This window comes from Schistocerca piceifrons, chromosome 8 (genome assembly GCF_021461385.2).
Source record: "Schistocerca piceifrons isolate TAMUIC-IGC-003096 chromosome 8, iqSchPice1.1, whole genome shotgun sequence".
Taxonomy (NCBI): domain Eukaryota; kingdom Metazoa; phylum Arthropoda; class Insecta; order Orthoptera; family Acrididae; genus Schistocerca; species Schistocerca piceifrons.
This window is the reverse complement of record NC_060145.1, coordinates 276,121,643-276,147,931: the sequence shown is the minus strand read 5'-3', so window position 1 is coordinate 276,147,931 and position 26,289 is coordinate 276,121,643. Positions and strand designations below refer to the sequence as shown.

The following is a 26,289-nucleotide window of genomic DNA, read 5'->3' as shown; positions in this document are numbered from 1 at the left end:
ACTAAAAATGACTAAAACATATTGAAATAATGCTTGTTCAGTCTATTTAGTGTCAAGAGAAAATTACTTTCATTCAATGCTAATGTTGCCTAACTTACAAAACAAATGTTGATTGAAAGTATTGTGAGCACACTAAAACATGCTACTAAAAAACAGAAGACAATATTTTCTTATAATGAAAAAAAGAAGTTGGAGATGCCAAGTATTGTCTGTGTCAACTTATTTTTTTCTTATTTGTAAATAAAATTACCTTAGAATCTCTCTTATCATCTTCATCTTCATTCTCCTCTCTGTGTTTCTTCTTGCGTTTCTTTTTCTTTAGTCGCCTTTCATCATCTGAGGATGTTCTATTTTCGTCCTTCTCTTCATTATCAGTAGTGGTTTCATTTTTAGACACAGTTGTAGCATTTGGACTAGCGGAGCTGGCAGGTCCAGTTGCTGCCTCAGTACCTGCTAAAGCTGCCTTCAGTGCTTTCTCAACATTGCTTGCCCAGTCATCCTCTTCTGTTTCACTGTCATCATTCATCAGCCGTCGTTCATGGTAAATCCGAGGACCCATTTGTCTTCGGTGGTGCTGTGGTGGATGGCGGCGGGGAGGGCGGGAAATCATAGGTACACGGCGTTCCTTCTTTACTGGAGGTGGAACAACTGGAACTTGCACTGGTACCTGTTCAGTCTTTGGCACTGGTGGAGTTTCATCAGGAGTTTGCACCTCACCTTCTTCTGGTAATTCTCCATCTTCAATCTCACCCTCTTCTAGATCAGCCTCAGTCATACTGCAAAATGTTCATGCCATTGTCAGACATACGATAAATCAGCGAATACATATTTTCATTTACTCACTATATCTACATAAATATTTATCAGATTATTTCCCATTAAATTATCTTATGCTCTGGTACCATTAAACTACTTTACATTCTCTCCATTTTATTATTGAAAATTATTATTTCAGAAGCTAAAATTCTGTATGCCGTCATCGAAAATTGTGTCCTCTCCCCCCCCCCCCCCCAACCTCATCCTTTCAGAATGTTACTGTGTTATATTTAAATAAAAATTCTTCTTGAAGAGAAAATTTATGATGAACTGACAGCCGCACCATAGGTGCAACCACAATGATGGAGTATCTGTCGAGAGGCCAGACAAACATGTGACTCCAGAAGAGAGGCAGCAGCCTTTTCAGTAGTTGCAAAGAACTGTTTAGATGACTGGCTGATCTTGACCTGCAACATCTACCAACATGAACTTGCAGTGTTTCTATTGTAAACGATTGAAAGCAAGCCATTATTTTTCTTGAAGACGTGCAGCCCTCCCGTATGGTTAAATGGTAATGGCTTCATCTTTGGTAATATATTCCAGATGTAAAACAGTGCCCCATTTGGACCTCCAGGCAGGCTCTACTCAGGAGGACATTGTTATCGGGAAAAAGAGCATAATTTAATCACTGCTAACACCTGGTTTAAGAATCACGAATGAAGGTTGTACACGTAGAAGAGACCTGGATACACCAGAATGTTTCACACTGATTACATAATGGTAGGACAGTGTTTTTGGAACCTGTTTTTAAACTGTATGACATTTCAGGGGCAGATGTGAACTCTGACCACAATTCATTGGTTATGAACTGTAGATTAAAACTGAAGAAATTGCAAAACGGTAGGAAATTAAGGAGATGGGATGTGGACAAGTTGATAGAACCACAGACTGATGGAAGTTTTGGACAGAACATTATGCAACTGGTGACTGAAACAGAGAATAGATATACAGTAGAAAATGAATGGGTACCATTGAGGGATGAAATGGTGAAGGCAGGAGACAATCAAATAGGTAATGAGATAAGGTCTAGTAGAAATTCTTGGATATCACAGGAGATAGTGAATTTAACTAATGATAGGACTAAACTGAGAAATGCAACAAATCAAGCAGTCAAAAGGAGAAATGTTTGGGGAAAAGAAAAAAAAGCAGTATTAATATCAAGAGCTCAGATGGTAAACCAGTACTAAGCAAACTTGGGGAAGCTGAAAGGAAGGGGGGGGGGGTGGCAGGGGATATGCAGAGGTTTAACACAAGGGAAATGAACTTGCAGACAGTATTATATAAAGGTAATAGGACATAGATGAGATATGATACTGCAAGAGGAATCTGACAGAGTTCCAAAAGATCTAAGTTGAAACAAGGCCCCTGGTAGAAGCTGACCTCAGGGAATGTCAGTTTGGATTCCGGAGAAATGTAGGAACACTTGAGGTAATCATGACTCTACAATTTATCTTCGAAGTTAAGAAAAGGAAAACATATGTTTGCAGCTTTTGTAGATTTGGAGAAAGCTTTTGACAACCTTGATTGGATACACTGTTTGAAATTCTTAAGCTAGCAGGGGTAAAATACTGGGAGCGAACGGTAATATACAATTCGTACAGAAATCAGACAGCAATCGCAAGAGTCAAGAGTCAAGAGATATTGAAAGGGCAGCAGCTGTTGAGAAGGGATTGAGACAGGGTTTTACCCTACCCCCAAAGTTATTCAATATGTACTTTGAGCAAGCAGTAAAGGAAACCAAAGAAAAATCTGGAGAAGGAATTAAAAGTTTAGAGAGATAAAATAAAAACTCTGAGGTTTGCTGATGGTATTGTAATCCTATCAGAGACAGCAAAGGAATTGGAAGAGCAATTGAATGGAATGGACAGTGTCTTGAAAGGAGAATATAAGATGAACATTAACCAAATCAAAACAAGTGTAATGGAATGTGTTCAAATTAAATCAGGGGATGCTGTGAGAATTAGATTAGGAAACAAAACACCATAAGTAGTACTTAAATTTTGCTACTTGGGCTGTAAAATAACTGATTATGGCCAAAGTAGAGATTTAAAATGTAGATTGGCAACAGTAAGAAATGCATTTCTGAAGAAGAGAACTTAGTTAACATCAAATATAGATTTAAATTAGGAAGTCTTTTCCAAAGATATTTGTCTAGAGTGTAGCATTGTATGGGTGTGCGAAGTAGACGATAAACAGTTCAGATAAGAATGCTGTATTACAGAAGAATGCTGAAGATTAGATGGTTACAGCATGTAAACAATGAGTACGTAATGAACAGAACTCGCAAGAAAATGAATTTGTGGCATAACTTGTCTAGAAGAAGGGATTGGTTGATAGGAAACATTCTAAGACATCAAGGATCACCAGTTTAGTACTGGTGGAAGGACAGGGGATAAAAATGTGTAGGCAGACCAAGATATGAATACAGTAAGCAGATTCAAAAGGATGTAGGTTGCTTTAGTTATTCAGACATGAAGAGTCTTGCACAGGAAACTGTATCAACCCAGTATTCCAACTGAAAACCCTAACAACAGCTTCAGCTTTGTCGTTAATTTCATACATATTCCTAAGTCATGTAAATAGATGAATAGTAGTCACAAATATGGTTGCCCAAATTACACTTCATAGTTCACACCAAGCTCCAAAATTTGTGATGCTGTATTTGGATGTCCATAAACATAAATGAAATATTGGGCAACAAAATATTTTGTAACATTTGTATTCTGGGAAAGGTAACAGGTTTTAGTATACCAGTAAGTAATTGCATGCAGTAAATTTTTGGATAAAATTTCATCTTTTAATCTGGACTCAGCAACTTCAGCCATTCTTGAAAATGACACTGACATAAATCAGCTGGGTGATATTTGATATGTATGTTGCTGCTAGTCCATGCCCCAAATGTCTCAAGTTCATCATACTGGTTTCAAGAATGGGCTATGTTCTCTAACAGCATTTGTAATACATTTCAAACACACAATAACTGATATTTAACCACAAAGAATTAAACACTTCAGCTTAAAATAATTGGGGTGTCAGCATGGATGTCAATAAAAATTTACCCAGGGGGCAAGGAGGGTGGAGGGCCAAGACTCTAAAATCACCAGTTTTTTTTTTTTTTTATTATGAACATGTTAGTTTCGAGAGATATCATGTGACAAATCCCAAAGCTTATAGATGACACAAAAGAAATTACATCCCAATGAACTGATGGTTATTCACTCACTTCTAGAACTGTTTGAGACTTTTGTAATGAATGAAAACTCTGTACTCCAGATTCCAAGCATGCAGTGGGAAGGGCAGAGACACATGGATGGAGAGGGGAGGGGGGTCATTAGTGCACGCTCAAGCACCTTCCGCCTGCGGCTGGCTGTTTGTCCGGTGGGAAAATGTTCTTTTTTTTAACCTTCCCATAAAATGTTAGGACCCGCTGTTTAAAACATCCTCTCTATACAAATAGCCTACGAATTTGTTCATTACTGCAAAGAAAGGAGCCTCTCCTACTCTTCCAGTGTAAAGTGTGTGCATCACCTACATCCGCACATGCAAAACAAAAAAACGCCTTATCGTGCACTTATGAGAATAGCTGCAGCAAATCTTTCGTACTCTCTACTACTAAATGACTGACGTCGCACACCCGGAAATTCCGAAGCGCTGAATTCATTTCCGCTGCCTACGTGTAACTATACGACTACGAAAGTAACCCTAGGATGTAACAGACGCAAGGTCTGGAAGGATGTTTAACACATCTTCCAAACTGGACTAAGTTATAAGCACCATCTCCTCCTTTCAGTTCCTTCCACGCAAATCGCGATTCATTCAATGTGTAAAGAGCTGAAAGATAAATACGCATTCATATTATCTTTTACTACTTCGATTATCATGTGGATATTGTTGAACGCATTGGAAACTGAAAATAGTGCTAGTAGTCAGTCACAAGTATAAAAAGGCAGATCGTTTACTTATGTCCTATAAAAGTACTGCAGAGCTGTGACCTTCTTCGTTCTTTACCACGTGTTTTTAGTCCCCGTACCTAACACACTAATTTCGAAAAATACATAGCACGCGATATGTGTTAAGTTGTTTTTACGTATCTCGTAAGAATTTGGCTAAACATTACTAATGCACAATACATTCAAATACGCACTGCGGCAATCAACTGTATTTATGTTGACTACATTACACAGATAATTAAGAGTATTATGTAGATCCGATCTGTAACGCCTATGGTTCAAATGGCTCTGAGCACTATGGGACTTAACATCTGAGGTCATCAGTCCCCTAGAACTTAGAACTACTTAAACCAAACTAACCTAAGGACATCACACACATCCATGCTCGAGGCAGGATTCGAACCCGCGACCGTAGCGGTCGCGCTGTTCCAGACTGAAGCGCCTAGAACCGCTCGGCCACACCAGCCGGCGTAACGCCTATCCTGGACAAAAAAAGTGAGAAGTGCGCCACCACTACATAATATGTGTGCAGTTAAATGCGCCTATGTAGCCTACTTGAGTTTGCTTGCTTTTTTATTGCCACTGCCACCACCACTATCCCCCCCCCCCCCCCCCCCAACGCGCCACCCACAAGGGTCACTGACGCAACAGATCAACTGTTATGCCTAAATGTGACAGTAACAAAACATAGAGGCATTCACTATTGCAATCTCAACGCAAATGTCGAGCGAAAAACCATCATCAACTCTTTAACGACGACGTTCTAAATTCATTGTGTATTTCTACAATAGAGGATTATGTATTATTTCAGAATAAATAAACTTATCTACAGTACACGTTCAAAGTATTAAAATCCACATTTCTGAACAGTCTTTTGCTCGAGAAAGTCGGAGCCCAGACGGCGAGGAATGGATTGTTTTGAAAGGTGTCAAACTTATGATCCACCTAGCAACTGATAATTTCCTGTACAAGTTTCAGTCGAAAGCAGGCCCACCGTGAACTTCGTCTAGAAAACAGGTTTGTTTATTTCATAAACAACATGAGGCAGTGACTGAAAGATATTCAAATGGAATCATGTAATGTCATTTTAACACATGTTAACCGTCGCCTCTCGTCACAGACGCTTCCCTCTGAACTGAGTGGAGATCGTTGGTTTTACGGTAATGTTCTCAACAGCAATAAATCAATAGACATAAGCATTTCTTTCCAAAAACTAATCAACACCCGACACAATTTGTTCGGCTAACCAACAACTCGCGTGATCTTGATCTTGCTGTCGCGCAAATTAATCTGCAGTGGACTGTCGTTTTTTCCCTCTCAGAAGTTTTCTTATGTTCATAATATTGTTTCTTATGTTTCAGTGTTTCAACGTTCAATCAGCGTTCTGATATCTGCTGCAGGTATTTTACTACGGAAGAACGAAAGAAAGTAAATTACGGAAGAACGTATATGGCACAAAGAAAGAATGTAAATTAGTACATCTGCTGCATGTCATCATCTAGTGAAACTGCAAAGAAAGCAGCTATGTCAGCAACATGATGCTGCTCATACGCGTAAGCCAGTCACATATAATTCACAGAAATAATAATATAATGGTAATCTAATCTCGTACAACCCTAGATCACATACATTGTTACGTGAGCTAGGATACAATTAAGAGTTCGGTGTGATGGCTCTGAGCACTATGGGACTTAACATCTATGGTCATCAGTCCCCTAGAACTTAGAACTACTTAAACCTAACTAACCTAAGGACAGCACACAACACCCAGCCATCACGAGGCAGAGAAAATCCCTGACCCCGCCGGGAATCGAACCCGGGAACCCGGGCGTGGGAAGCGAGAACGCTACCGCACGACCACGAGATGCGGGCAGTTCGGTGTGAAAATTGACTCCAAAAGAAAAGGTGCATTTGACGCAAGTCACTAGTACACAGCTGAAGCTCTGACGAGCATCACGCAAAATATGGAACGGTGGCAAAAAAATCTCCAATATCTCTCCCGTCCCGTAACCGCGCCGTACACGGGTGTACGAAAAATCCTAAGAAATCAAAAGCGCATTTGCAACCGCATATTCAAGGTCCCACAGAAATATTAAAATTAAAATGCATTTCTACACTTGACAAAATTTTTAATGTGACAATGGCCTTTCAGATTTCTGAATTAGTGTACTGACTAATGCACTAATTATATATTTTATGGAGTAGGAAACAAAGCGTATCGTCGACTGTTATTGGAGGACCAACACCATCAAAGGACCAACGAATCTTTGCAAATACAGTGTTTCTGGGGACAGAAATTATAATTCGGAATAAGCAAAAAATTAGCTAAACTAAAACCGACGGTGTACACAGTTAAAAACATTTCAAACAACGCAAAAACTCTCTTACGGATGAGAACGTTATTTTCAGTGCATTCACAACATCCTTCGAAGCGCGATAAAGTCTATATCGGATCTGTTCTCTTAAGAAAGTTATCCCCCACGACATACACACGCTGCTCTCAAAAACAGTTGCCCCTCACAGTCTTAAATTTTCTTACCGTTCGTATTTTACTTCAGACAGTTCTGTTTCAGATTGATCTACTAGCGATAGCGACATAGAGACAGGTAGAACTACTGTAGTATTGTGCCATCGAACGTACGAATTGTGAATAAAATTCTGCTGCAGGAGTATTAAAACAACGTTCTGCGAAAAAATATTGTGCACATTTGCCATTTGTCTATTCACTGAAGCGCATGACATTCCATGGAAACTTTTCACAGAAGCTAATAAATTTTTCTATTCCAAAGCAATTCCTGGCATAAATTTAACGTATCATTTCTATAGTTTCTGTGACATTCAAAACATTAATACATGCCTAATAAACGTGTCGGAACGATTATTGTAATTCTTTCGAAAGACTATATTTCGCCTAGATTTGAATATAACCCTAATGATGAGAAGTTCATTAATGATATGTAGATGTCGATTAACGTTCCACCTGAAACGAAACCAAGGTTAACTTTCTAATATGAATGGGATCCTTGAGTTAGTACAAACGCTGCGAACATCGATTGTTTGCTAATTTCTACGAGTATAAATAAAACCGTAAACAGCCTTTCGACAGTCATTTTCATTTTTGCATCTAAGGTACGATCGGGCTTGTAGCTGAAACACAAAGTTTATGACTAGTGAGCTATTTAAGACTTTTTATTACTGAAAGAATACATATGAACGGAAGCGTACTTTTGTCTTCCTGGAATCTGTAATACGCCGCGAACGTCGGTTATAAATCTGCAGTGAGCTTCATGAATAGTAATAATGTGCATGAATTTTAATAATGTGTGGATTGAAAACTGTTGAAAATTAGGATACAGGGTAACCCACAATGTCCGCATACAGACTAAAATATTCGAAGGTGATCCCGTTTGCCTTGTTTTGGAGGAAGTTCAATCTCAAGTACGTTTGCATTTCAGTTTAAAGTGTGTTTCAGATAAGACTGTGCCGTAATCATTACAAAGAAGTGATCTCTGAGTTCGTCTGGCTCAATTCACAATTAAATCTCATAATCCGGGCGCTAACAACCTAGCAGTGGTATGGTTTAAAGTAAAAATCATCAGAAGAATTCACCCTTATAACCAATGACACACAAATTCTCATTCCTTATGCTCTGATATAAATTGAAACACGACAAATCTTTGCGCCGCGTAGCAGCAGGGACTGGAATGCTATATAAGAATGAGGCAGGCCATCGTCAGTGACCATCTAAAAACATCATTTTGGCATTCGCCTTAATTTATCTTGGGAAACTACGGAAAATGTAATCAATAAAAGTTCATGTTTTAGCCACTACATGAGACATACAGTAGGTCTATGGGAGTGTTTTACAGGTAAGATCTGCAGGTTTCCTACAAGTACCATCGGACGTTCCGACAATACTGTTAAAGTGAATATGAAATTCCACCGAAATGACTTGCTCATTTGGATACTATGTCGATGTTCAGGTTAATCAGTGAATTTGCTTTGCTATTAGGTATAAACACGATCCCGCTAAACGCTACTTATTTCTTAAGAATTTCACGTGTGAAAAAACTGGGAATTAACGTAAATCAAGAGTGCCGAGCCAAAAACTGCTGGAAACTAAAAACACTGAAATAAATTCGTCATTTTGGTGATATAAATGTCCTATATGATTGTAATAATAGATAACAGCTATTCAGTCCGTGGAACATGCTTTATAGTTGTACAGAAATCTGAAGGGAAACAAAAGATATTTTAAAACAAATGTCTCTATAATGAGCTGCTGTGGCACACAAATCTACCATCAAACCACAGACGAACTCAAATTTGTACAGCAAGCCAAAACTTTTGCGAGCAATCTCATATTCATGATAATATGTGGATGTAACACCTTTCCCATACGCTAGGCTGTGTAATAAAATTTCACTACCTTGATGGAAAACGTTTATCAGTACTTTCGTGATTTGTCCACATGAAGATGTTCCTAAGTTTATTTACTTAAACATACCATATATAATCACATGCTTTCTCCATAAAAAAAAATGAGAGGCGACCCCTTTGAAAAGAGTTTGAGTTTTAAATAAAACAACAATAAAGGCAAAATGACAGCCTGTAACCCTAATGACAATACCTACAACTACATTCTACTGATCAGTATAAATTCATATCGGTTAAAATAATTCAACTCTTCTCACTCTAAGTGTTTACAATTTTTTTAATATCATCAATATAAACCGGTAGTACAGCAGAAATCTAGCAAGTATTTGGAAAGATTCTTTCTGCCGCTAATTAGTCTTAGGGAGGCAGCTACCCTGCATATCAATGAATACCATAACCAATAATTACGGATGGTACAGGTAAGATTAACATAACTATCCTTTTACCAACAGTCGTTAAGTCTTGCAGTTACTTCGAAATTGTTCGTCATACTACGGCAACAAAAATCTGAAACCCTGTGTGTCCTCCCCAGGACGCAAGCTAGTTTTTCAAGAATTTAAAGAGGAATGGTAAATGGAACGCAGTAGTCGCTCCTAATAGTTGTGACGACACACCGGAGACAGCGACGACGGAGACTCGCGAGTCTCCGTGCAGGCGGACAACCCAACTGGCGACCCGTGTCTGGTGGCTGCTGCAGCATTCCCCCCCAGCTCTTGAGCTGGGCCCCAACCCACAATTGCGGCGCAAATCAATACAGCAGTCCTGCTGGAACACGCGTGTGGCAGCGCCAACGTAGATGAGCGACGGGTATTACACATCCCGCCGATTTGTTCGCGATGGTCCACATCAATACAAGGGCATCATTATTGTAAAACCTGTGGAAGCATTTCAATCGTACTTACACACAGTCCATCTGCTTCCTTATTCAAGTTTATCTATGCGCAGACTTTCTTAAAAAAAAAATCTTCGTGCTATTTCTCACATTGTACTTCAGTAAGTCTATCATTTCTCCTTTCTGTTGAATTCGCAGATGGCACGCGCGCAGAAAATTTGTCAGTACCTTAACATACAGGGTTTTACCATCTGAGTTCTATCATCATCATCATTATTACCACCACCACCACCACCACCACCACCACCATCATCGAAAACAACAACAAAAATACGACACGCTTTCATCAGTCACCTACACGACGCAGTCACAGTAAAGATATCAGACCGGCTAATAACCTAAGTGGTGTCAACTAGAAAATCTTCTACCAGGCCTTAAGCCCCATCATTTATTAGATAAAAATGTGTACGAACTAATTTTTCTGCTTTCATCCTGGAGGTCAGTAAAAGATTGCAAGTCGGGGAAGTAATGTTTGACTGATTGATTGAAGAGGGTTATGGGACTAAACGGCGAGGTTATCGGTCCCGCGATTCCAAAGTTACTCGCGGAAGAGAGCGGGTCCACTAAAAGTGGACGGATCCAGTCAGACGCATCAAACTATAAAACGAGAAAGTCAAAACACTGAGTAGAAGGCATAAACGGGGAGAGCAAGGAAGCAATGTTTCGTTATCGTATTTATACGTGACTCCCGGCTGTTCGCGATCCATAACGCCATTGTACTGTCCCCAAGTGGGAGTTGTCGAGCACTTCTGCGAGTTAATCGCACTGGCTGAACCACCCGGCGACAAAGCTGCGCAGCGTCTTTCGGGTAAAGGATATTTCTCTTACGATTCTTCTGAGAACCTTTCAGGCATCAGAATTCCTCACAACTTCACTTGTCTGGTCGTTCCACCTTAATTGGTTATATTCCAATACTCCTGGATACTCTACAGCTGTGACTGATAAAACTATCTGTTAACCGATCGTGTAGACAAACGAAGTCACATCGCCGCTTTTAGAACGTAATAATTACAATATGTAGTACGTATCGATTAAAACACGCATACTTGTCTACGGTGGAATTCAAACTCCTAACCCATCGTTTACAGTCAACTACAGCGATAAGTTTAACCAGATTTATCATTACAAATATTCTGTTTCCATTGCGTTTCTCGCGCCTGCTTAGCTGGGTGGTTACGTGCTTGCCTCCCATGCAGCGGGTTCGATTCCCGATCATTATCATCATCGTCATCATTTCATCCTCATCACCGGAACGCAAGTCGCCCAGTGTGGCGTCGACTGAAATAAGACTTGCACTCGGCGGCCGAACTTCCTCTTCCCCGAAAGGGGCCTCCCGGCCAACAATGCCATACGTCCATTTCATTTCATTTTTCTCCCACTGTGTGTTCCGATACTCCTAGAAACCTGTTAGTTACAAACATGTACATTGCGTAGCATGTAATCTGGATGACAGGGTAGAACATCATTTTTTCTCAATGGGGATCCACTGTCTTAACCAGCGAAACCTCGCTGCGTACAAAATTATTAGCTTATGCTGAACAGCAAGCTTTTTAACCAGCGTTATTGTCTGCCATTCTTTTACACAATTCAAAGAAATAAGGTTTTAATGACGGTTTGAGAGCTGGTTGCAAGAGCTGTTACTTTTCATGGTTACAGTTTACTCCCATTTAACAATTAGTATCGTAGATGCGTCTTGTCAACCGCTACTTCTCCTACGTGTACCTCTTATTTGCAATTTCATTTTCAAAATGTTCAAATGTGTGTGAATTCCTATGGGACCACACTTCTGAGGTCATCGGCCCCTAGAATACTACTTAAAATAACTTATGCTAAGAACAACATACACACCCATGCCCGAGGGAGGACTCGACCCTCCATCGGGAGGGACCGCGCAATTTCATTCTTATTTCTAGATTTTGGTGGGCAGTAAGGGAAAGTAAGGACAGTCACAGATACAAAAAATAGCAAATGAGCCTGTACGGAACACCACACACTATCGTAAATTTTACCACTTAACGAAGCAACATAACAACGTGCATTCTTCCTTATGAGACTTAATGGTTTCCCGATTTTTCCTTGTTTCTCTCGTTCTACAGCATAAATGAGGTGAAGACGCACGTTATCCATTTATGGTTAACGTAGCTCTGAATAATGTCAGACATACGCAAAATACGTATAAAAATATCGCTCCCCAGATGAGTCAGTCACATGGTGCCGCTCTAGCGTTTTCGTAACCCGATAGCTACTTACATACATCGCAGGGTGGTAGTTAAATATTCTTCTAGAATTAATACATCTGGGAAACGCCCCCGTCATAATAGTAAAAGGGTAAGTGGATGACAGACGTGCAAATATGAGATAAATGGCCTAGAAAGAGAGAAATATTACGGTTTCGGCCTAGCAAGAGAGAAATACCCGTAAACAACGGAAAACTAAAGCATAATGGTCGAACGGTGAACAAAATCTCTTATCCGAATGCGAATCGAGTGTAAAAACCACTGCATCACTTAACTGAATAAAACTGTCAAATTACACCAAACACGCAGTGGGCAAGTACCTGAAAAAAACGTGTGTGAATATTTCGTATTACAATAATATATAGAACCCATAAGTCGTTAGCACATCAACTATTTTGAAAGCAGACGAAACACAAAGTTTCTATTTAATAGAAATATCGTATAAAGTTAATAGTCCTTATCCTATTCTGATATAATAGCCCTGAATCTCTGCAACTTGAACGTGAGGAATAAAAGTAGTAAAAAACAGCAAAATTATTGTATCACCCTCTACCACCACAAGTACGAAAAGTCCTGCCAAAGGAAACAAAATGAGTGATAACACAATGTAAAAATTCCAAGCCTATTTTGTGGGACGCCACGACATACCTACAATATAGTTTGTTGAGCACAATCACCTACTGTGTCAATAGCCATCGGTAACGTTAGTATTTATGCTAAATATTATACAAACTGGTAGCGCCGAAAGTTTCTTTACAAAGTAACCCGTAGATACAATGTTTCGAAGCAGGACATATTGCTCCGCACTTCGCAACACGGAAAGAGAAATGCTTTAGCAGAGTATTTGTTTCCCGGTCATCGGATTAGTCTAGTGCTTAACTCAATAAGTACGTTGTTCTTGTGTGTGTATGTGTGTGTGAGAGAGAGAGAGAGAGAGAGAGAGAGAGAGAGAGAGAGAGAGAGAGATGGAGGGTGGGCGGAAGGAGGAGGAAAGAGCGCGCGAGGAGGGAGGGAGGGAGAGGGAGAGATTTATGGGGGGGAGGACTGCAGAACTAGAGAGAGGACGGGTAGCAGCTCGCTGCAGTGTCGCAGTGAAAAGGAGGGGAGGGGCCGGACAGAGAGAGAGAGAGAGAGAGAGAGAGAGAGTGTGTGTGTGTGTGTGTGTGTGTGTGTGTGTGTGTGTGTGTGTGGTCTTTTAAGTAGGACCATGATATTCTGCTTCCTAGAACACGGTGCCATTAATTACTGTATCTGAATAGGCCCTTCTCAAACTTTTGACACGAGAAGATAAAATTTTCCTTAGCCGGATATGACAGAAAGTCGTATGGAGAGGACAAATAACACATATTCAAAGCCATCATGAACAGATTTGTTCCTTAAAAAAAATGGCTCTGAGCACTATGGGACTTAACATCTATGGTCATCAGTCCCCTAGAACTTAGAACTACTTAAACCTAACTAACCTAAGGACAGCACACAACACCCAGTCATCACGAGGCAGAGAAAATCCCTGACCCCGCCGGGAATCGAACCCCGGAACCCGGGCGAGGGAAGCGAGAACACTACCGCACGACCACGAGCTGCGGACTTTGTTTCTTCAATTGTGATTTTCGGAGTAGACATCTAATTACTTTGGTTTAAAAAAATATATTACTTGGTCTCATCTTCGCCGTCCCTCGTTTTTTAAAAAAAAGAAAAAAGATATGTTTGTATCTATTAATTCAATATTTTTCCGTGCTAGAAGAAGCACCTGAAGTCATTTGTGAAATGGTCGAATGGCACTGCTGGCCGGCGGATCCGCCTGGGGTACTTCGGCTCAGTACAAGTCTTGCTATTTGACACCACTTCGGCCACTTGCGTGTCGATAATGAGACGACGATGATGAGGACAGCACAACACCCAGTTCCCTAGCGGACAAAAATCTCCAACGCAGACAGAAATAGAACCTTCGACACCAAGCTGACGAGGCAGCTACGCTAATCATTTGATCACGAGATACGGGCTCAATCTTTGGTAATGAGTGGAAATCAAGCGCGTTGCAGTTTAATAAGATAAAGGAAAGCTGTAGTCATAGACAACCGCATAGAGATTTAGAGAACGCGAAACATTTTTTTGTATGTCAGTTTTTCCTCTCAGTCCATGTCACAAATCTATTTAAATCGTCGGATACGAAATACATCACATTTTTCCTGAAAAATATTTCAATGTAGAACCCAGAAGCCTACTTACATGTAACATCCAAGGTGCAGTATTACTTCTTTCTCTCATACATGTAACGAAGCCTTACCCATTTATATGAGGAATACAATTGTTTTACGTGGAATCCAACCCACTGTGCAAACTGACATTTTTCACAGCCATGTAGAAAAGTTTCTACCTCCCACTTATTCGCTCATCATCTGACATTAACACGAATAATTAAAAAATCACTGAAACCTATAATAAAACACCGACCCCCTCTAATAATATATTTCAATCGCTCTTCCCTCCCACGACTCATAATGATCGTTCATTTTCTGTCGTTTGTTTAGCCAAACCTGAAATGATTTTAGGTACGTAACACGGTGGTTCAGTACCTGGAGCTGAATGTTCCAGGAACCATGGATAATTAATGGATTTCCTAGTACATAACATTCTCCTCGTATCGACAAAATATCATCAAACGTCATAGAAAAACAAATGCAACGAGTGGAAAGCAATGATGTGAATCTGTTAATAAAAACATAAGGGATTGTTTACGTTTTTGGTGTAAGAAAGGCGTCGACGCTTGTAGAATCATTTATGACACCAAACAGAGTAAAGCAGCCCGCAGGCGAAAACATGGCTTTTTACGACAAGTTTCGAATGTGGCCATGCTGTAAAATTTCACTAAATTACAAAAAACAATAGAGGTGGGGTACTGGTTAAGACACTTAACTTCTATCAGAAAAATAGGTAATCCATATCATTGCACGAGCACAAGTATTTTTGTTTATTTGCAGGGCCATCTTCAGCAGCAGCTGTTCTTCACCAGACGCCTTACTTCTATTTGCAAAACACGTCCTTAATCTCCCTGGAAATATGGTATACGTACTGTCTTAAGATTTGAATATTAAATTGTACGCCAAATTTATTGAGAAAAAATGTTTTTAATCTACAAACGGCAAAGTACAGAAACGCTATCTACTTGTATACAGTCTTTCCAGAATGACCACAGAGGAAGCTTTGTAAATACAGTAAAAACGAAACGCGTCTCATGGAAAAGAGCCTTAAATTACTGTAAGCGTCAGACGGAAGAAAGAATAATAATTTGTGTTTCACTGGCCTTTGTACATCAGCCATTCAGCTGATACGAGCGGGAAAGGCTTAGATATGTAATGTATTTTCCTATTTGAGTTTTAACGTCTTTAGAACTGAATGCTTTTATTATAATTGCATTCAGTTCAGATTCATTTAAATCAACACCCATGCCTAAGACAGTATTCGAACACACTACTTCCGGTATACGAATCAAGACCACTTGACATCCGCGCTATGTTTTCGTGGTTTCCCTAAGTCACTCTACAAAACATACTGTATTGGTTGCACTGAATATCCCTTGGCCGATTGCCTTCCCCATTCTTCTTCAACTGAGTAAGTGAAGCACCGACGCATAATCCAAGAAATACATCATATTCATGCAAAATTGTTACAATTTTTTTACACCTAATACGAATTATTGGGAACATCAAATAAAAGAACTAGCTGACAGTTTAAGGTTTCCCATAGCCGTTAGGTTTTCTACCACAATGAAATGAGCTGACAGAACCAATGTGATATCTTTCCCTAAATTGTATTTGTATCCAGTAAATAGCATAAATCAAGACGACAAAGAGGGAAGGAGATGATAACGTCAGACGTAAAATGCGAGAGAAAAAAAACTATATAAATCCATTCCTAAACGAGCAAAGTATAAAAATATGCACAAGAAAGAACGGTAATGGCAGACATATAGTTTACCACGTGGTAGTCACAATGACGGCTGAAAACGAGAAATTAGAGTACCTACGTTCAAAGACCTAAGTGACGCCTACGAGACAGAGACGTTTTAGGTCGTGCTTCCAGTGTGAACAGCTCTTTACGGGCTGGAAAACGACGGTTGGGCAGTGAGTTCAAAGGAGATAACCAGTACACAATGCTCTCACAAGGTGTTTCAGCGCGGCCTCCCTATTGTGCTTCCTCTCGGCCGCCTGCAAGAACTCGCTACCTTGCAGCTGCATACCTGAGCAACTCTCACCAAGCGACGTTGCCGCGTTGTGCGCACACTTCCGTAAGTGTAGCGACCTTCGAACAGCTGCCGTCTAGCTTTCGAGTACAAAGAGAGGCGCCTAGCTCCGTATGTTTGCATTTACCACAACAACAATGATTTCATCACACTACATTCTTACAATAAACCAAGAGTTGTAAATATCTAATGTTAAACTGCAGACCACATTATAACAGCCTGGTAAGTCAGTTCGAAGGTCGGAAGGATTGTAAAGAGTGTACCACCTCCAAAAGGACCGAGCTCAGTGAAGCATTGCAGAGTTCAAACAATTTATCTCCATAACAATGGCACCGTATACCGTTATCCCGAATATTTCGACAGATCTTACAATATCTAACTGAACTTTTTTACAAAATTTCGCGCAGCCGACTGAACCTAACCCTCCAGTTCGCCAGCCAACCACGCCATGGACTGTAATTTTTACCGGTGCTATTGAATTAAAGGCTACAATGCTATAATTTGAGCATCTTAGAGGAAGATGGTGTGTGATCTTTTCTAATGAATAGCATTCGTCCAATTTAAATTTACGCTATGTTAGACTCACTGCACTGGCCGAATAATGGTGAAGTGTGGTTCAGGTTAGTTGCTAATTGTTTTCGAAACTGCTTATGTGAAATCTTAAAGAACTACTAGTCATCTGATTTGACGACGGACTTAAACTAGCACGTAGAAAGGCGGTGTAAAACGAGGAAAGAGTTCACTGAAATCCGTCTGCTGTATGTTCAGCAACGAGCTTAGAAAGGCGTCAATATTTAATGATCGTTTGTTACGTAATACCAATTACCGCTGCTCAAGCAGAGATTATATGACAAAGATCTCTTTAAAGCTCATATTGAAACGAAAGACCACATTCCGTTCTTCCAACTCACGTATGTAACGGCTCACAACACTCATATATGAAAAAGTACGCGACAGCTTACATTTACGAGCTCAAGAATCTCTAGACCCAAGTTACAAAGAACACCAAAATTTTTTGTCGTCCAACGGGAACTGCAACATATGAATTTTCAGCTAGAGCCTGTTGTGAAGGTTCCAAAGCGAGATTCCCACTTTAAAACTGTTGCAATACTTATGCCAAGGCACGGATTTTGGTCGAAATGTTGCATCTAGTTGTTCCCCCCCCCCCCCCCCCCCCCTCCCGCACTCCTCACTCAACACAAGCTTTTCCTTTCTTTCCCTTTTCGGAGTTTCTAGAATCACCAAGATATTACTATTTAACAACCGGGAGAGGCAGATGTAGCGCAGTGGTTAATTCAATGAAAACTAGTGAAGCACGGTTCACTCATATCACGCGACCACCCTGATTCACATTTTTCGTGGTTTCGTTAATTCACTGTATGATAAATACTGGGTCAGTTCTCTAAAGTGCGCTCTGCTCTATTTCAGTATCGCTGAACTAGTTTTCGTCTAATGACCTCGATGCCGACAGAACTAACTTTGGCCTAGCCTCTATTGCCTTAACAAAACAGCAAAGCAAACTCGCTCGGATAACAGCGCGTCCATTTTTTTTCTTCATTTCACGTCTCCCTACGTTAAGGCAATGGTGGGTGACGTGCGTAACACATTCAGCCATCCTGCTGGAAGTGGCATGAGAACCTACTGCAAGAAAACGTCCGTGCAGTGGATTGAAACATATGGATAGCGATGACACTATTGATTTCGATATCAAAATCCCCCACCCATAATCAATAATGTAATTATACGACCGCCAAACTTCGTAACATTTAATTTTCATAGTCGTTACCCGGCGCAGTAACGTTGTGTTCGGATATCAGACGTTTCAGTACACTAATCAGTACACTCGTCCTTACTGGCAAACCGAGTGAAATAAACTTTCAGCATTGCGGCACCTCCGGGCTCCCCTAAAAAAAAAAAAGATTGATACTCACGAACCTCGAATAGCAACTTTAGCAAGGTATGACAAATGTATAAATCCCCGGTGAAGTATGAGTTCCTATTCCCTGCCTCGGAACATTTAAACCAGCAACTAAATACTGAAACGAACCTGGAACGACTGTATTTACAGAATGAATATTTCCTGTCTACGGTGGGCACAACGCAAGTGTCCTTATGAAAGTTAACTGAGAGGTATTATGAATCGCGCAGTTCCACTAAACAGTGTGCCGTTAGCCGACAAACATGAATCATACATCACACACACTCCCTCACCACGGTTGTTTCAGTACTTGTCGCTCTCTCTCTCTCTCTCTCTCTCTCCGCCAAGGAAACTACACACAGTTTCCGATTTCACAAGCAAAAACGAATGGTGTTCATTTTGTGATAATTGGAATTACCATCAACGTAAAACTCACATCTAATACTGAAACATTTTAAGCAAATGTTAACAAATTACTGTTTTGCATACCCTGTATGCATTCTAAAGTTGTTCATAGTTTTTCTTTTTTCATTTTGTATCTAGGTGCGGCACGTTTACTGAGCTGTCACAATGCCAGTTGCAGGTGTTTTCGGGTACAAACATAGCCGTGTGTCAATCTTCCAGGTGATTCATGACAGTATGAGCCGAATTAGGGGATTAATGTGTTATTTATTCTGATCGGGTGTGTACAAAGACGGAGAGTAATCGCCATTACTTTCCTGTAATTTGTTTCATTTACATTCATATGTTTTGTGTTGATGAAAAACAAAGTGGTATATCTCAAGTTCGCGAACTACTACCCTAACTGGATAGCGGAATGTCTCATCGGTTATGTGATATTGCCTTCCAATGTAGGAAAAAAAACACTCTCGTAATACTTTGATGTTTATCTGTGAGCCCTGTGTACGGAAATGACGTTCAGTATGACTGTTTTCGCGAATAACTACATTTTCTCACATCTGGTCAGCATACGACTGCAAGTTTCGCCGAAATTAATACCTGCTAAACTATTCTCTGACCAGTATTACAAAAACGATTGAAACTGAGACAAACAAACCGACCGGAACGTGAATGGCGTCACATACCGTGACGCATGAAAGAACTACGCTTATCACTATGCAGTTACCGTTATCGCTATGCCAGTATGTTGTTTGGCGCTCGTCCCACGCACCAGCACTACAGATGATAATTCCAAACCTCTGGAATGTTGTTTCATTCCTAAATGGAATTATGAAGATTCCTAATTGTACGGAAACGAGTTAATTACCCAGCAAAATTAAAAAAGAAATAAAACGAAAAAGTAACATTACATATTTCCTCCTCGCCTGATGGCAATAAAAATCATTGAAATGATATTTATTTGTTTATTATGTTCGGCAAAAATAACAGAATGCCCACTCTTGTGTCCTCCAAAGTCTTGTAGCATTCAAGCTGTTCAGAATTTACTTGTTACAGTATTACGAACAGCAGATATCGCGAAAACCAGGGATATTCCGTCTAATTTTATTACTGTATCTCGGCTATAACAGCTGTTACCATGGGGATACATTTACAGTTCAACCGGGAACGCACAAAACACGAACTCACACTAATTTAATAAGGGCTACAAATAGCCTCGGGCGAGGCCCCGCGATGACGTCAGCAGTGGCCACTGTGGCACGCAGTAACGGGACAAAGGAAATCGTTGAAAACGTTTCAAACTTTTGCAAGTAAATATTTACTACATTTCATACCACACTTATGACAGAATACCTCATCTCCTCTTTGATGCGATGGTACGACGGCGTGCGATTATTTTTTGCCACTCATGTCCTGTGACGACCTGATGTTAAATTATGTTCTACCGTCGAGCACCGATTTGTGTAACTTCCACTGAATGTGGCGGATACACGTTTCTGTGGGTTAGATTTCCCTTGTAAGATGTAGACAGCCTCCCGATTCCTGTAAAAATCCGGATTATACGTTCAATATGACTACCGTCCGAACAGTAGCGACGCAGTATTTTCGTCGCTGTGCTACTTTCGTCTGGAACGTTCAAGCAAACAAAGCATAACTAAAGGCCTCATTTCAACGTTCGCGGTAAGGTTCCAACTAACGAGAGTCATTTCGGAACGTACCCCGACAACGAGAGTACGCTGCGTAACTAAAAAAAAGTGATTTGTTCAAAAAGTGTAGTTATATTTAGCTCAGAGCTAAATTAATAAACTTCACTGAGCATTTAATAATACAAGCACTTAAGCTCGTCTGCATGGGCGTTAAACTAAGAAATCCCCAAGATGAATAATTCTTTTATACGAAATCGACGACGGCTGCCGTTCCGGCATTTTGCTTTTCGTTCCCCCTCGGCGCGGCCACAGTCGCAACGGATAGAAATAATTCCACAGCGAAGAGAATTTAAGTCGTGATGATGCAGTAAACGACACAAGTCTCACCAATGGTTTACAACGCGTGCGCCCCCCCTCATTTTGAGACTGATCACAGATCAAAAGGCAGGCGGGCGGGCGGGCCAGAGAAGAGATGATGGTCTTGCGTTGCTGGGTCGGCAGCTGCAGCTACTACTAGGCAGCCGAGAGCCGCGCGCCTGCGCACTGAGCTCGCCTGTGACGTCACTACCGGGCGAGCGCGCGCCTACTTGCAGCGCCGGGTACGGGAAGGAGGAAGGTTCCGAAGGCATGGCGAGGGTAGGGGGAATCGGTTTCCACAACAGGCGGATCGTTACCACGGGAGAAGCGCAGCTTGCGACCGAAGAGAGAAATTCTGTTCTGAGCCTCTTCTCGTACCGTACCTGACGCACCCAAAAGCTGGCGCGAATCGATTACATGCGGCAACATCGCACCGACCGCTGAATCACAGCTGCATGCCGCTCCGTCTACAAAGTGGCAACAGCGCGGCTATCGTACTCGATTCGTAATGAGGCCTTGCCCGCCTTTTCTTGCTAAAGCGTTGAATAAAATTTTTCGGTTTGGGGTGTGAAATACATTAACTGTCGCTATTTTGTCGATGGAAACACAGGACACATCGCGTTTCTCAAACTTGCAGCATTCTATTCTTAATTGTTATGACCATAGTATCTGTAGCTGCTGTATGAATACTTCTTAACGCTTGGAATTACTTATACTGAGCGAGGTGACGCACTGGACTCGTTTTCGGGAGGGCACTGGTTCAAATCCAGATTTAGGTTTTCCGTTACTCCCCTACATAGTTTTCAGGGGCATATCCTTGTAGTTCTTATTAGTACACGACCGACTTCTTTCCTCAATCCGTCGTCAACGGGACATGAAACCCTACTCTTTTGGAATCATTCACAATATTCTCCATGCTTCTGGGAGAATTTTGTTGCAGATCCGTAGTTGATAATTCTGGAAATAACTTTCCACAGAATATTTTATTTCTTTATTTGCTCGTAACTAGCTTCAGTGCCGAAGAGCTCACGCTCGTTGGTGCCAGTATTGGTTTTCACTGTACTAGCCTGGCACACGGATGGATAAAATCATGTTTAACGCGTCTTGGTACAAATTAGTAAAGTGTAGCAGTAGAAAATTTATTTCATGAGAAAGAGAAAGAAAGGATTGGATCTCTCTCCGGAACTACTCAATTCGTTGTCACAGATACACATATTTTACACTTACGATTCTTTTTAATAACAAAAAAAAACGGCTTGTTAACCACTGAAGAGTGTTGATGTACTTGAGATATTTACGTAATTTACTCCTAGAAAGAGTGCAAGCAGATGAGATGAGACCTTAAGAAAATGGACCCTTCAGTGTGTTAAACGAACTGTTTTTGACATCCAAATGAACCTAACTACAGAGATTGAATAATTTTCTGGCTACTGGTGTTTTTCAGTTTCAAAAAATATAAACGTGTACGGTGGCAAAATACGCATCTAATTATTGCATAGACACCTGCAGTGTTAATAAAATGTTTCTAGAATTGCGACCGTACCAATACACAAAAATACGTAGCACTTCCTGTAAATTTCACAGCTACTTCGCGCAAATGCATCACTCGTGACTCGTCTTCGGCTTTCATACGGTGATGATTCTGCGTGCAGTGACTCAATATTGGGTTTTCCGTTCAGTGCACGTGTCATAGCTAACGTAATCCGTCCAGATTCATTGTAGCCAATTTAGAAACTGCGAATGAAAAAGAATACTCCAGATCCTACAAACATTGCAAAGTAAACAAACGCAGAAATTAAACAGCATTTTGAGCCAGACAGGTGGTTAAACGGATGCTGTAGGGCGTTACCGACTACCTTGTACCTAGTGCTATCATGAGAGAGTACAATTAGCTCCAAAAACGTGGTTGTCTTCCAAAAAACAGTGGAATTCTGGAAGCTGTTCGAATAACTCATGTAGGTATCTGATATGATTAATCAAAGTTTGCCCCGATTTCTGAGTGGAACTTCAGCTGTGATGACAAGTAAACCTCAAAAATTTCGGAGTGTTTCTCGTTTTCTCTAAATTCCTCTGAGAGCCTTTAATCGAAAACTCATGATTACAAAAAATGTGGAAATTACATTTGCATCAGCTGAGTGCTAAATCTATGTTACTTATACAGGGTGCGTCACTAACTATTGCCACCAAGAATAAATCCGAGAGTATGATAGTAGCTGAAAAGTTTGAGAGACAAAAGTTGCATGGGACAATGGGGGCCATTATATGACGTTCAGAGATATAAGGATCAACCTTTTTTTTGTTGTCCCAGCTCAAGATGATTATGGGATGTTATAGTTTGGTACTTATTTTCTGATGGCAGCTATCGAGACGAATCAAATGGTTCAAATGGCTCTGAGCACTATGGGACTTAACATCTGTGGTCATCAGTCCCGTTGAACTTAGAACTACTTAAATCTAACTAACCCAAGGACATCACACACATCCATGCCCGAGGCAGGATTCGAACCTGCGACCGTAGCGGTCACGCGGATCCAGACTGTAGCACCTAGAACCGCACGGCCACAGCGGCCGGCGAGACGAATCCAATCATGTCTAACAATACGGTCTTTGAAGGTCACAAAGGTGGCATGAACGTCCATTAACAGAAGGTGTTCGAAGTGATGACCATTGGTATCAATGCAGTGCTGCAATCTTTCCATCATGGATTGTATTCCTGATCACTTCGGCACTTACCGAAGCACATTATCTGACAATTCTCTCTCGTATATCGTGCAAATAGTAAATATTAGCCGAATACGGCGTATCCATCTAACGTACCACTGACATGTAAACACCATTCGACGGTTTCGCCATACAACACTAATAGGAACGGTAAGACTAGTATCGTCGAATCAAGCGCATGTGAATGATGTATTCCTTCAAAGAACAAGTCGATATGCTTCTCATTTACGGAGAATGCCAACGAAATTCAGTGAGAGCGAGAGACTTATACGCTGAAAGGTATCCTAACCTACTCACCCTACACGTCGTACATTTAAATATGTGTATGATAAATTGAGAACAACTAGATCTTTAACGGATCGGAAACACATCCGGCAAAGGAAAGTTACCAACGACGAAACGGGAATTGGTACTATTGCCACTGTGGTTCGAGATCCTTACGTTATTCGCGTCAAATCGCAAGGGAATCTGGCATGAGCCAGAGTAGTGTTGTTCGTGCTCTGCATCGCCATAAATATCGTCCTTACCATATCTGTCTCCACCACGAATTAACTGGTACGGATTGTATGCGTCGCGCTGAATTCTGCCGATGAGCTCAACTTCAGATTCAGCGGGATGACACATTTATTAATTTGATTGTATTTAGTGACGAGGCTACATTCACGAACCATGGAAATGTTAATTTGCATAACATGCATTATTGAGCAACTGAAAATCCACGTTGGCTGCGGCAAGTTGCACACCAAAAACTGTGGTCGGTGAATGTATGTTGTGGGATGCTGGAGGACAGAATTATAGGCCCCTATTTCATCGAAGGAAATCTTTGTAGTAGGAAGTACACCACATCCCTGCAGGAAACATTACATCTGTTATTGCAAGAAATACCTTTAGGAACAAGGTACAGAATGTGTTATCAACACGATGGATGTCCGGCACATTTTTCGCTGATGGCTAGAAATGAATCGTAGAGACAATCCCCAAATAGTTAGATTGGACGCGGAGGAGATGTGTCGTGGACGGCTGGTTCGCCAGACTTGACGCCTCTGGATTTTTTTCTTGTGGGGACTCATAAAAGACATTGTTTATAAAGACGTTCCAAGTACACATGAAGATATGCGAGAGAGAATTGTCAGAGCATGTGCTTCGATAAGTGCCGATGTGATAAGGAATACCACTCAATCCATGATAAGAAGATTGTAGCACTGCATTGATACTTGTGGTCATAACTTCAAACACCTTCTGTAAATGGATGAAAAAAAAAAGTTTACCTTCATATCTCCGATGCGACCCCACCTAGCAACAAAAATCCAACGTCATATTATGGCCCCCGCTGTCCCATGCAACTTTTGTCCCACAAACTTTTCAGCTTCTATCATACGTTCGGAGTTATTTTTGGTGGCAATAGTTAGTGACTCACCCTGGATCGTGCGGTAGCGTTCTCGCTTCCCACGCCCGGGTTCCCGGGTTCGATTCCCGGCGGGGTCAGGGATTTTCTCTGCCTCGTGATGACTGGGTGTTGCGTGCTGTCCTTAGGTTAGTTAGGTTTAAGTAGTTCAAAGTTCTAGGGGACTGGTGACCATAGATGTTAAGTCCCATAGTGCTCAGAGCCATTTGAACCATTTGACTCACCCTGTATATAAGCGATAACGGCGATTTTTACTTGCCAGCTAGGTTTCTTGTCATTTTCTTTGACACTATGAAAACAAAATTTAATGCTCAACAATTTTCCTCGTATAAAAGTTTGCATCAAATTGGCCAAATCTCAGTTTTGGCAAACTGCAAAAAGAACCATTTTCTGACGTAACTCTTCTATGGCGAAACTTGTTCCAAAAGCATATTTTTGATCCTCGTTTTGGAGGAATGTGAAAAAAGAGAAAAATCGAAAATTTGTGTTTTTTTCGTCATGGCTAAAGCTTCACTTATAAATTAGGCAAGCTAAGATTATTCATATCAGAGGCCTACTTGAGTAATTAAAACAGTTTTCAGAGTTTCACAAATTTTTGGAAGCGATAACTCTGATTTTCTTGGCCTATTATGCCTGTGCACTGAACTTCCACTACAAAATTAGCAATTTATTTTGCTGATCCTAAATGTATTAAATTTTAGATGCAACTGCACTTTCAGTACTACAATAGCTTCTCTCTACTCGAATAGGGAGGATCTGGAGATTTTTAAATCAATCGATACAATTGCAATATAAGGATAGAAAAAGACACGGGTAAAGAAAGCGCATCACAGCATATAAAGTAGGAATAGCAAACACCACTACCCCCAATCAGTATAATGAATCAACCACTGCACATCCCTAGAAAATAATACCTTGTATTTTGAAAATCTACCAACATTAATGAAAACTGATACCAAATAATCCACCTAACAATATTCCGTTCAGAATAATAAAGTTATTCACCAGGTCAAAAAACTGTAACCATACTTACGTCGGGAGCCACTACACTTACTAACAAGGAATTCTTTCACTGTGACAAGAATTTCTTTTCTTTTTTACTGATCAACTAAAGAATTTACTCGTGATAAATGTTAGCAGAAGGGTGTCGCCTGCACACGCTACGTGGAATGTGCTTCCACCCCTATTGGAGCCCCACAGATATCGACCCGGCTGCAGTTTATCGCATATGTCGCAAACAGAGAGGAAACAAACGGTCGCTATACTCC

At 40.7% G+C, this 26,289-nt stretch overlaps 1 protein-coding gene across 6 annotated transcripts in view; it reads right to left on the bottom strand.

The window, feature by feature from the left end:
* The window catches only part of LOC124711284 (zinc finger CCCH domain-containing protein 4), an 81,089-nt gene that overhangs the window by 31,696 nt on the left and 23,104 nt on the right, over positions 1–26,289 (bottom strand). For 3 of the 6 annotated variants that reach the window (XM_047241285.1, XM_047241283.1, XM_047241287.1), the window contains exon 2: positions 251–776. In XM_047241285.1, coding sequence (XP_047097241.1) covers positions 251–775 — 525 coding nt within the window. In that variant the 5' untranslated portion in view covers position 776. Of the gene's footprint in view, positions 1–250; positions 777–4,039; positions 4,083–9,817; positions 9,854–20,925; positions 21,045–26,289 lie in introns of those variants that run through there. The other 3 variants (XM_047241284.1, XM_047241288.1, XM_047241286.1) reach the window with 3 other exon arrangements.